The sequence below is a fragment of the Anomaloglossus baeobatrachus genome, chromosome 5 (genome assembly GCF_048569485.1).
Source record: "Anomaloglossus baeobatrachus isolate aAnoBae1 chromosome 5, aAnoBae1.hap1, whole genome shotgun sequence".
Taxonomy (NCBI): domain Eukaryota; kingdom Metazoa; phylum Chordata; class Amphibia; order Anura; family Aromobatidae; genus Anomaloglossus; species Anomaloglossus baeobatrachus.
In genome coordinates, this window is record NC_134357.1 from 316260499 (window position 1) to 316274341 (window position 13843).

The 13843-nt window shown below is 47.3% G+C and overlaps 1 protein-coding gene across 3 annotated transcripts in view; it reads left to right on the forward strand.

Moving 5' to 3' along the window:
- The window catches only part of GPS1 (G protein pathway suppressor 1), a 64444-nt gene that overhangs the window by 5660 nt on the left and 44941 nt on the right, over positions 1-13843 (forward strand). Inside the window, exons 2-7 of one of the 3 annotated variants that reach the window (XM_075349732.1) lie at positions 9586-9744; positions 9900-9992; positions 10265-10446; positions 10725-10889; positions 11303-11438; positions 11573-11650. In XM_075349732.1, coding sequence (XP_075205847.1) covers positions 9586-9744; positions 9900-9992; positions 10265-10446; positions 10725-10889; positions 11303-11438; positions 11573-11650 — 813 coding nt within the window. The remainder of the gene's footprint in view (positions 1-9585; positions 9745-9899; positions 9993-10264; positions 10447-10724; positions 10890-11302; positions 11439-11572; positions 11651-13843) is intronic. The other 2 variants (XM_075349734.1, XM_075349735.1) reach the window with 2 other exon arrangements.

Here is a 13843-nt window from a genome sequence, read left to right on the forward strand (position 1 = left end):
AATATTGAGATGAACTTTTGTTATTGACCAAATACTTATTTTCACCATAATTTGCAAAAAAAAAAAAAAATTCTTGCCAAATCACACGCGGTGATTTTCTGGATGTGTTTTCTCATTTTGTCTCTCATAGTTGTGGTCTACCTATGATGTCACTTACAGGCCTCTCTCATCTTTTTACGAGGGAGATCTTGCACAATCGGTGGCTGACTAAATACTTTTTTCCCCACTGTAATTGATGACCAGGGCTCGTCACAACCTCTCCTTGTCCATTTTATCAGAACTGGGCAAAAGTAGCATAAAAAGTTTGTGACTTTTTAAAGATTTTTATTTCAGAATTTTTGCATAAAAGCTTTGATGAATTTGGGCCTAAAGCTAGGGCTACCTGGTGATCTGCGGGCGACCTGTCTGTGACTTGCAGTTACACTACAAAATAACTGTAAGTAGCGGCATTGTAGACAGGTTGTGTGGAAGTCACATGGACGTTTACAGGGGCAACGTTACGTCATAGCTCCCAATGACTCCATGGCCCAGAGGTCCCCAATCTTTCTTACCTTGAGAGCGACATTCAGCTCGAAGAGTGTCGCCAGCTGCATCCAGACCCCAAATAGTAACATCCAGCTCCTGCCTCCCACCACCCTATTCGTATAACCACAGCCAGGGGGTCCCCACAGCAATCACACTGGGGCAGTATACTTACAAATAAGGCTTCTCACATTTGCCCTCCAATCCAGCATTCAGCACTTCTGTCTGGCAGCATCACCCTAGTTCAAGATTACATTAAGATGTCTACACCTCCAAGGTGGGTCCAGATCTGCTCTTCTGTGTGGGGCTCCTCACATAAGTCAACATCTGGAGACCTGCTCTTCTAAGGCTACATTCACACATCAGTTTTTTTCCATCAGGCACAATCTGGAAAAAAACTGATAAAACGGATCTTGCTCCGGATCCGTTTTATCCCCATTGATTTGTATTAGCGCTGGATTGTGCCTGATGGCCTTGCATTGCATCCGGCTTTTGATGGATCCGGCGTAATTACTCAATGCGGCGGCCGGATGGAACGTCTCATTGAACGTTTTATTGTCTCTCACACGATACGGCGTGATTTACAATGGAAGCCTATGGACGCCGGATCTGGCATGATTTGGCAAACAACGGATGCGGCCGCCGGATCCATTTTTTTAAACTAAGCATGCTTCAATTTATTGAAAAAAAAAAACGGATCCAGCAAAAGAACGGATGCGCTGGATCCGTTTTTTGACGGATCAGATATAACAGATCCATCAAAAAAAGGATCGGGGCATCCGTTTTTGCATATTTCTCGCCGGATCCGTTGCATCAGGCACACGCTGGATTGTGCCTGATGCCAAAAAACTGATGTGTGAACGTAACCTTAGCTGGTTCTCACCTTTTTGCATTAGCACCAGGTCTAGCTGACAATATTGAGCCACGCATCATAGGCTTCAGAGCTACAGGTTGGGGACCCCTGCTGTAGACGACTATTACCGTATTTTTCGGACTATAAGACGCACCGGACTATAAGACGCACCCTGGTTTTAGAGGAGGAAAATAGGAAAATAAAACTTTAAGCAAAAAAATGTGGTCATGACACACTGTTATGGGGCGAGGATCTGCTGCTTACACTGTTATGGGGGTAATGTCCCCAAATTCTCTACTAAGGTACCCCATCCTGGTAATGATCCTCCTGCCTTGTATATGATCCTGCTATAAACCCCCATCTTGCTCATATACCCCCATCCTGCTCATATACTCCCATCCTGTTCATATACCCCCATCCTATTGATATACCCCCCATCCATCCTGCTCATATTCCCCCATCCATCCTGCTCATATACTCCCATCCATCCTGTTCATATACTCCCATCCATCCTTTTCATATACTCCCATCCTGTTCATATACCCCCATCCTGTTCATATACCCCCATCCTGTTCATATACTCCCATCCTGTTCATATACTCCCATCCTGTTCATATACTCCCATCCTGTTCATATACTCCCATCCTGTTCATATACTCCCATCCTGTTCATATACCCCCCCATCCTGTTCATATACTCCCATCCTGTTCATATACTCCCATCCTGTTCATATACTCCCATCCTGTTCATATACTCCCATCCTGTTCATATACTCCCATCCTGTTCATATACTCCCATCCTGTTCATATACTCCCATCCTGTTCATATACTCCCATCCTGTTCATATACTCCCATCCTGTTCATATACCCCCATCCTGTTCATATACCCCCATCCTGTTCATATACCCCCATCCTGTTCATATACCCCCATCCTGTTCATATACCCCCATCCTGTTCATATACTCCCATCCTGTTCATATACTCCCATCCTGTTCATATACTCCCATCCTGTTCATATATTCCCATCCTGTTCATATACTCCCATCCTGTTCATATACTCCCATCCTGTTCATATACCCCCATCCTGTTCATATACTCCCATCCTGTTCATATATTCCCATCCTGTTCATATATTCCCATCCTGTTCATATATTCCCATCCTGTTCATATACTCCCATCCTGTTCATATACTCCCATCCTGTTCATATACTCCCATCCTGTTCATATACTCCCATCCTGTTCATATACTCCCATCCTGTTCATATACCCCCATTCTGTTCATATACCCCCATTCTGTTCATATACCCCCATCCTGTTCATATACCCCCATCCTGTTCATATACCCCCATCCTGTTCATATACTCCCATCCTTTTCATATACTCCCATCCTGTTCATATACCCCCATCCTGTTCATATACCCCCATCCTGTTCATATACTCCCATCCTGTTCATATACTCCCATCCTGTTCATATACTCCCCATCCATCCTGTTCATATACTCCCATCCTGTTCATATACCCCCATCCTGTTCATATACCCCCATCCTGTTCATATACTCCCATCCTTTTCATATACTCCCATCCTGTTCATATACCCCCATCCTGTTCATATACCCCCATCCTGTTCATATACCCCCATCCTGTTCATATACCCCCATCCTGTTCATATACCCCCATCCTGTTCATATACCCCCATCCTGTTCATATACCCCCATCCTGTTCATATACCCCCATCCTGTTCATATACCCCCATCCTGTTCATATACCCCCATCCTGTTCATATACCCCCATCCTGTTCATATACCCCCATCCTGTTCATATACCCCCATCCTGTTCATATACCCCCATCCTGTTCATATACCCCCATCCTGTTCATATACCCCCATCCTGTTCATATACCCCCATCCTAGTTCATATACCCCCATCCTAGTTCATATACCCCCATCCTAGTTCATATACCCCCATCCTAGTTCATATACCCCCATCCTGTTCATATACTCCCATCCTGTTCATATACTCCCATCCTGTTCATATACTCCCATCCTGTTCATATACTCCCATCCTGTTCATATACTCCCATCCTGTTCATATACCCCCATCCCGTTCATATACCCCCCATCCATCCTGTTCATATACTCCCATCCTTTTCATATACTCCCATCCTTTTCATATACTCCCATCCTTTTCATATACTCCCATCCTTTTCATATACTCCCATCCTTTTCATATACTCCCATCCTTTTCATATACTCCCATCCTGTTCATATACCCCCATCCTGTTCATATACCCCCATCCTGTTCATATACCCCCATCCTGTTCATATACCCCCATCCTGTTCATATACTCCCCATCCATGCTGCTCATATACTCCCATCCTGCTATATGCCCCCATCGTGCTCATATACCATCCTGGTATATGGCCTGTATCCTATAGCACAGAGAAAAAAAATAAACGTTTATACTCACCTTTTCCTCACTCCCTCCAGCACCGATCATCTTCATTTCTGCGCCACTGACCTGTGTGTGTGGAGCCGTTCATATACCCCCATCCTGTTCATATACCCCCATCCTGTTCATATACCCCCATCCTGTTCATATACCCCCATCCTGCTCATATACTCCCATCCTGTTCATATACTCCCATCCTGTTCATATACCCCCATCCTGTTCATATACTCCCATCCTGTTCATATACCCCCATCCTGTTCATATACCCCCATCCTGTTCATATACCCCCATCCTGTTCATATACCCCCATCCTGTTCATATACCCCCATCCTGTTCATATACTCCCATCCTGTTCATATACCCCGATCCTGTTCATATACTCCCATCCTGTTCATATACTCCCATCCTGTTCATATACTCCCATCCTGTTCATATACCCCCCATCCTGTTCATATACTCCCATCCTGTTCATATACCCCCATCCTGTTCATATACCCCCATCCTGTTCATATACCCCCATCCTGTTCATATACTCCCATCCTGTTCATATACTCCCATCCTTTTCATATACCCCCATCCTGTTCATATACTCCCATCCTGTTCATATACCCCCATCCTGTTCATATACCCCCATCCTGTTCATATACCCCCATCCTGTTCATATATTCCCATCCTGTTCATATACTCCCATCCTGTTCATATACCCCCATCCTGTTCATATACTCCCATCCTGTTCATATACTCCCATCCTGTTCATATACCCCCCATCCTGTTCATATACCCCCCATCCTGTTCATATACCCCCATCCTGTTCATATACTCCCATCCTGTTCATATACTCCCATCCTGTTCATATACCCCCATCCTGTTCATATACCCCCATCCTGTTCATATACTCCCATCCTGTTCATATACCCCCATCCTGTTCATATACTCCCATCCTGTTCATATACCCCCATCCTGTTCATATACCCCCATCCTGTTCATATACCCCCATCCTGTTCATATACCCCCATCCTGTTCATATACCCCCATCCTGTTCATATACCCCCATCCTGTTCATATACCCCCATCCTGTTCATATACCCCCATCCTGTTCATATACCCCCATCCTGCTCATATACTCCCATCCTGTTCATATACTCCCATCCTGTTCATATACCCCCATCCTGTTCATATACTCCCATCCTGTTCATATACCCCCATCCTGTTCATATACTCCCATCCTGTTCATATACCCCCATCCTGTTCATATACCCCCATCCTGTTCATATACCCCCATCCTGTTCATATACCCCCATCCTGTTCATATACCCCCATCCTGTTCATATACCCCCATCCTGTTCATATACCCCCATCCTGTTCATATACCCCCATCCTGTTCATATACCCCCATCCTGTTCATATACCCCCATCCTGTTCATATACTCCCATCCTGTTCATATACTCCCATCCTGTTCATATACTCCCATCCTGTTCATATACTCCCATCCTGTTCATATACCCCCCATCCTGTTCATATACCCCCCATCCTGTTCATATACCCCCATCCTGTTCATATACTCCCATCCTGTTCATATACTCCCATCCTGTTCATATACCCCCATCCTGTTCATATACCCCCATCCTGTTCATATACTCCCATCCTGTTCATATACCCCCATCCTGTTCATATACTCCCATCCTGTTCATATACCCCCATCCTGTTCATATACCCCCATCCTGTTCATATACCCCCATCCTGTTCATATACCCCCATCCTGTTCATATACCCCCATCCTGTTCATATACCCCCATCCTGTTCATATACCCCCATCCTGCTCATATACTCCCATCCTGTTCATATACTCCCATCCTGTTCATATACCCCCATCCTGTTCATATACTCCCATCCTGTTCATATACCCCCATCCTGTTCATATACCCCCATCCTGCTCATATACTCCCATCCTGTTCATATACCCCCATCCTGTTCATATACTCCCATCCTGTTCATATACCCCCATCCTGTTCATATACCCCCATCCTGTTCATATACCCCCATCCTGTTCATATACCCCCATCCTGTTCATATACCCCCATCCTGTTCATATACCCCCATCCTGTTCATATACCCCCATCCTGTTCATATACCCCCATCCTGTTCATATACCCCGATCCTGTTCATATACCCCGATCCTGTTCATATACTCCCATCCTGTTCATATACTCCCATCCTGTTCATATACCCCCCATCCTGTTCATATACCCCCATCCTGTTCATATACTCCCATCCTGTTCATATACTCCCATCCTGTTCATATACCCCCATCCTGTTCATATACCCCCATCCTGTTCATATACCCCCATCCTGTTCATATACTCCCATCCTGTTCATATACTCCCATCCTTTTCATATACCCCCATCCTGTTCATATACTCCCATCCTGTTCATATACCCCCATCCTGTTCATATACCCCCATCCTGTTCATATACTCCCATCCTGTTCATATACTCCCATCCTGTTCATATACTCCCATCCTGTTCATATACTCCCATCCTGTTCATATACTCCCATCCTGTTCATATACTCCCATCCTGTTCATATACTCCCATCCTGTTCATATACTCCCATCCTGTTCATATACTCCCATCCTGTTCATATACTCCCATCCTGTTCATATACTCCCATCCTGTTCATATACCCCCCATCCTGTTCATATACCCCCCATCCATCCTGTTCATATACCCCCCATCCATCCTGTTCATATACCCCCCATCCATCCTGTTCATATACCCCCATCCATCCTGTTCATATACCCCCATCCATCCTGTTCATATACCCCCATCCTGTTCATATACCCCCATCCTGTTCATATACCCCCATCCTGTTCATATACCCCCATCCTGTTCATATACCCCCATCCTGTTCATATACCCCCATCCTGTTCATATACCCCCATCCTGTTCATATACTCCCATCCTGTTCATATACCCCCCATCCATCCTGTTCATATACCCCCATCCTGTTCATATACCCCCATCCTGTTCATATACCCCCATCCTTTTCATATACCCCCATCCTGTTCATATACCCCCATCCTGTTCATATACCCCCATCCTGTTCATATACCCCCATCCTGTTCATATACCCCCATCCTGTTCATATACCCCCATCCTTTTCATATACCCCCATCCTGTTCATATACCCCCATCCTGTTCATATACCCCCATCCTGTTCATATACCCCCATCCTGTTCATATACCCCCATCCTGTTCATATACCCCCATCCTGTTCATATACCCCCATCCTGTTCATATACCCCCATCCTGTTCATATACCCCCATCCTGTTCATATACTTCCATCCTGTTCATATACTCCCATCCTGTTCATATACTCCCATCCTGTTCATATACTCCCATCCTGTTCATATACTCCCATCCTGTTCATATACTCCCATCCTGTTCATATACCCCCATCCTGTTCATATACCCCCATCCTGTTCATATACCCCCATCCTGTTCATATACCCCCATCCTGTTCATATACCCCCATCCTGTTCATATACCCCCATCCTGTTCATATACCCCCATCCTGTTCATATACTCCCATCCTGTTCATATACTCCCATCCTGTTCATATACTCCCATCCTGTTCATATACTCCCCATCCATCCTGTTCATATACCCCCCATCCATCCTGTTCATATACCCCCATCCTGTTCATATACCCCCATCCTGTTCATATACCCCCATCCTGTTCATATACCCCCATCCTGTTCATATACCCCTATCCTGTTCATATACCCCCATCCTGTTCATATACCCCCATCCTGTTCATATACCCCCATCCTGTTCATATACTCCCATCCTGTTCATATACCCCCCATCCATCCTGTTCATATACCCCCATCCTGTTCATATACCCCCATCCTTTTCATATACCCCCATCCTTTTCATATACCCCCATCCTGTTCATATACCCCCATCCTGTTCATATACCCCCATCCTGTTCATATACCCCCATCCTGTTCATATACCCCCATCCTGTTCATATACCCCCATCCTGTTCATATACCCCCATCCTGTTCATATACCCCCATCCTGTTCATATACCCCCATCCTGTTCATATACCCCCATCCTGTTCATATACTCCCATCCTTTTCATATACTCCCATCCTTGCAGCATCGCGATGTCTTCCTGTCTGTGCCGATCAGCTGACCAGCTCAGCACAGATCAGCTGACCAGCTCAGCACAGATCAGCTGACCAGCTCAGCACAGATCAGCTGACCAGCTCAGCACAGATCAGCTGACCAGCTCAGCACAGATCAGCTGACCAGCTCAGCACAGATCAGCTGACCAGCTCAGCACAGATCAGCTGACCGGCACAGACAGGAAGACATCGTGTGCTGCAGGGGGACGGCTCCACACACGGGGATGGGTGAGTACACTGATTCACTGCACCCCGCGCTGATGATGATGATGATGATGATGCCGACGCGCGGGGGGCAGTGAATACAGCCGCACATGATCACTCCAGGCTGTAATTTCCAGGGGTGATCATGCGAATTGGCTCTTTACTATGCGCGCGTCCCCGCTCGTCCTCCCGCCCACCTGTCAGCGCCGGCTTCTGCGCTGAGAAATGGGCGGGAGGATGGGCATGCATATGTAATGAGCGGGCCCACGTGGTCACGGCAGGCGCTGCTACTGCCTGCTCGTGCCCCTGATGACCCGCTCTACCGCAGCACCCTCATTCCCGGCCGCAGCCCTATAGTCAGACCATAAGACGCACCCCCAACTTTCTCCCAACATTTGGGGGGAAAAAAGTGCGTCTTATGGTCCGAAAAATACGGTAGATGTGATTGCATGTCCAGTGACACATGTCATTGTGTAACCCTAGCCTGAGAGTATCGGGGATCCAGTCCATGTGTGTGTATGGGCTGTATCATTTCAGCAAGTGCCATTGTGATCTATGGGTGACACAAGGAATAGCCGCGTTCTCCATTTACTTGAATGGGCCAGCATCACCACTGCACATCTCGGGCATGGATGAACAGCTTGTAAGGATAGGTTAACAATCAGAAAGGTCTGGATAAACCCTTTACTATTATCTGTCACCAGAATCAAATGGTCACAGCGTGGTCCTGATGGAGCAGACGTTATACCTAGTTTATGGGTTATATGTGTTCTAGCCCATAATTGGACGATGGCTCACTTCAGTGTACAATTGTAGTCACTTAATCAAAAGTTGCAATCTATTTTAATGTTAGGGATTTCTATCTAGCAGCTGAAGCGGAAAACTGTCCCAAAGATGACTTCTCTCTTTGGAGGACGTGTTGTAGCCCAAAAAGGGTGAATACGTGGCAATCCAAAGCATGGGATTTGTGGCTCGTCTGAATCGGTCTACACGTTGCTTTTGTGCTGGATTTACTATGGGAATCCTTGTGTATGGATCCACCCTCAGTGAGAACTCTGCAAAGCGTCATTTCTTTTGGCGCCACTGCCCAGGAATTGTATTGGCTTGTCTGCTCTTTCAGACCCTGGCTATTCTCAAAGATCTCTGCTCGAAGTTAACGATTTAAAGGGTTATTCCCCAAAAACAAATGTTAAAATGTTGTTTACCGTAACCTGATAATTGCAAGGAGACGGGTAAATCATAGTATGTATGTTTTTGGACTGTTTTCTCTTGATTTCTATGAAAGTACTAACACTTGGGCCACACTGGCTGCCCCTTGAGTATCTGTTACCCTCACTAGTACAAGCTGTGTTTGCTTTTAGCAGGTAAACTCTGGGTCAGAGTCGGAGAATTCAGACAGTCAGGAACGATTGAAGAATAGCTCCAGCTCCTCATCTTTGTCAGGGACAGATGTCTTCATGCCAGGTGCCTCCGGAGAATGGATCCCGAGCACCGGCCAGTGCAGCTACACACAGTTTGAGGTATCAGGGAGGGACAGAAGCTCCAGTAGAAAGCTCAGTATAGCTGTGCTCATACATGTACAAATCGGCAATTGCAGCGTCTCGTTCTATTGAATATTGTCAGCAGAAGCATGGCCTAGGTCCTAACATCACTGTATTCTGTATTGTACCACCAGGGGGCTGTAGAGCCCATGCAGATTGATGCCGACCCCCAGGATGACCAACAGAATGTCCCGGATATCAACTATGTGGTGGAAAACCCTACCCTGGTATGTGTATACTCACACCTGCTCATCCACATACATTCTCCAACCTTTAAGTGTGCCTCTAATTTTCCAAAAAATAACTTCTGGAATTAGAGTTTGGACAATACTGGGTTTTGTAAATCACTAATATTGCTTATTGTGTTTCGCCTATTGTGCTCCCTCCTAGGTTTCTATCTCCAGTAGAGGAGCCAGAGCCGAAGAAGAAAACTAATTAAACTTTTAAGATGATCACACCATGTCTATTGCCCCTGACGCCTGTTTCTGTGTCTCCTCAGGATCTGGAGCAGTATGCTTCTAGCTACAGTGGCCTCATGCGCATTGAGAGGCTGCAGTTTATTGCAGATCGGTGCCCTCAGTTACGGGTCGAAGCCCTAAAAATGGCTCTATCGTTTGTACAGCGAACGTTTAATGTTGACGTGTATGAGGAGATCCATCGGAAGCTGACAGAGGCATCCAGGTGATTAGGATAAAGATCCTCTTGCGAAGTGCACCTCGTCGAATCTTCATTTCTCACTTTTCTGTCGCCCTCTTTTTTTTTTTTTTTTTCCCCTCATGCCTTTTAACCTATGACCTGTCTGTCAACATCCTTCTGTCCTCCGTCTCATGACTGCTCTACAATATATGCCCCTTTTCTATCCCTTAGCTGTCTGTTCTGTCATCCTCTGTCACTGCCTGCATTTAATCCCCCTGTAGGTTTTCCCATCTCCAGATCAATCACATTGTATTTTTGTGCAGGGAACTGCAGAACGCACCGGATGCTTTGCCCGAGGGCTCACTGGACCCTCCTCCACTGGACACAGCCTGGGTGGAAGCAACTCGTAAAAAAGCACTTCTGAAACTGGAAAAATTGGACACTGACCTGAAGAACTATAAGGGAAATTCCATCAAAGAAAGCATTAGGTACCAACAAAGTACAGCTCACGTGATCAGTGAAGGAGCACATCCACCAGTAATGCAGGGGCCACATGGAGATCTTGGGCACGACACGGTTGGCTTGGCCAAAGATTGCTTTTGTGCGCCTTTGCTACTACGGCGTAATGCAAGTAGATGGGTCACGTTGTGTCCCAAAAGGTATCATGGCAAGCAAGTCACAAAATGATCCAACTGGACCATTTTGCAACTCACTTGATGTGGTCCTATTCACTAGCATTGCACTGCTATGTGTCAGCATATAATCTTCTGTTAGCCATGACACAGGTGAAGCAGCCATAGTCACCAAGTAGCCCCAGCTTTCCTATTTCCGTCTATAAACTAGGTCGGTATGGAAGTAGCTGGGCCTGTATTCTCATTGAAATCATTCTCTTTTTTTCCAGGAGGGGCCATGATGATTTGGGGGATCATTACTTAGATTGTGGAGACCTAAGCAACGCACTGAAATGCTACTCCCGTGCCAGAGACTACTGTACCAGTGCTAAGCACGTCATCAACATGTGCTTGAATGTAATCAAGGTGAAGATCTGCCATCATCATGCCCGTTACATTTCCTCTGCATTTTAACATTTATTCCAAGACCTTGTCTGGCTAGTGTCTTCTATAGCCAGATTTTCTGTCCCATTCATCTCTTCTGTTTCCAACATCTACAGGTCAGCGTGTATCTCCAGAACTGGTCTCATGTCCTCAGCTATGTCAGTAAAGCCGAGTCAACGCCGGAAATTGCTGAGGTGAGTACCCTTCACCACCATACAAACAGTGTCTTTATTGGGGCTCTATATATTGTATTAAAGACTAAGGGGCACTTTGCACACTACGACATCACAGCTGCAATGTCGGTGGGGTCAAATCGAAAGTGACGCACATCCGGCGTCGCAGTCGATATCGTAGTGTATAAATCCTTTTTGATACGATTAAGGAGCGCAAAAACGTCCAAATCGTATCATAGGTGTAGCGTCGGTCATTCCCATAATTTCGGAAGGACCGATGTTACGATGTTGTTCCTCGTTCCTGCGGCAGCACACATCGCTGTGTGTGAAGCTGCAGGAGCGAGGAACATCTCCTACCTGCGGCTCACGCCGGCTATGCGGAAGGACGGAGGTGGGCGTGATGTTTACGTCCCGCTCATCTCCGCCCCACCGCTTCTATTGGCCGCCTGCCGTGTGACGCCGCACGACACGCCCACTTAATAAGGAGGCAGTTCACTGGCCAGAGCGACGTCGCAGGGCAGGTGAGTGCATGTGAAGCTGCCGTAGCGACTGCCAGCTATCACCATGATATCGCAGCGGGGACGGGGACTATCGCGCTCGGCATCGCAAGCATCGGCTTGCAATGTCGTAGTGTGCCAAGTGCCCCTAAGGGCCTGATACACCAAGACCAGCGTTATTCACCTTGACCTTTATGAGGACGTGTGCTGGAGTCAGACCCCCCCTGATTCATGAAGAGTGAATCTCTGGATTAATGATGTGCACCTCACCACAGATCCTACTCCAGTCCTTGCTGCGGTTGGATTTGTGGAGTAGGAAACGCTGCCGCTCATTATGAATTTGACAAGCAGTGGTCACCCACTTTGTTGTAGCTGAGTGAAAATGGCGTGAGGACACCCAAAGTTGCATATATTTAGCGCAGCCTCCAGTTGTTTGAAAATGATGTGACTTTTTCATGCTAGAATACTGGTGTAAAAGCTTGGATAAATCGGGCCCTGTGTCTGTTTTTGCAAAAACATTTTTTCTTTATCGTTCCTTTGGGAGACCCAGACCATGGTGTTTAGCTTCTGCCTCCGGAGGACACACAAAGTACTACACTTAAAAGTGTAGCTCCTCCCTCTGAGCTTATACACCCCCTGGTGAGCAGACCCATCCAGTTTATCGCTTTGTGTTCAGGAGGCATACATCCACACATGCATTCTCATATGATTTTTTCCTTTTTGCAATGAGATTAAAGAAGTGCGGGTCCACGTCTGGACCCCCGGCATGTCCCTTCTCACCCCACTGTGTCGGCGGTGTTGTAAGGTTGATTTCCGAGGCTGGAGCCTTACATGCCGTGCTCCTTCACCATCCCTCCTGGGCTCTGGCTTGAAGTGGGAGCCAGCACGGTCTCTATGCCTGGCAGGAGACCGCTCTCCATCCGCAGACCTTCAGGACCCTGCTGGACCGGAGCACTCATCCCCAGGGACCTGGCCCTGCGTCTCAGCAGCTAAGTACCTGAGACGTTTATATATTGGGGGTCCCTGTGCTTTATTGTTTGGGGAAAGTGTGCTTACTGTATTTATTGGCATTTCCGGCGGGTTCTCTAGCTGTCGCCCGAGAACCGCGCCGATGGTGCCTGCGCGTCGGCCTCTCCGCTCAAATTTAGGCCCCGGCTTTGCCGGAGGCCTAGTTTCTGTTCACTGCCCTCGCATGTCACTCATGCAGAGGGACAGGCTCGGCTCCTCCCGGTGGCCGTTCTGCACAGGGGAGGGACACTCCCCACTGCTGTGCGTGTCTCATCCCCTGTAGGTCTCTATGGCCCTCCAGATCCCGCTCTCCAAGCCAAGTCCCACCCCCTCTCTTCGCTCCGGCGGCCATTTTCTCAGACAGAGTTCACTCGGCGCTGGTCTGCACTCTGCATCCCTGCTGAGGTGCTGTGCTTGGGGGTCCGGGCTTCGGGATCTGGAGGGCACACAACACCGCTCCAGCGGTCTGGTAAGCCACAACCGGTCTCTGGTTGTGGACCTCTGTATATACTCTCTGGGGTTCATTCTCTTGCAGAGCCCCCACTCCAGCAGCATGTCTCACACGAGGAGCAAGGCTCCAAAGCTTTATACTATATGCGCTGCATGTAAGCTCCTGCTGCCTGAACCGAGCACCTATCCACATTGTGATGTCTGCTCTAACTTGGCGGTGCCAAAGCCTGGAGTCTCACCCCCAGTGGTCTCTCAGGCT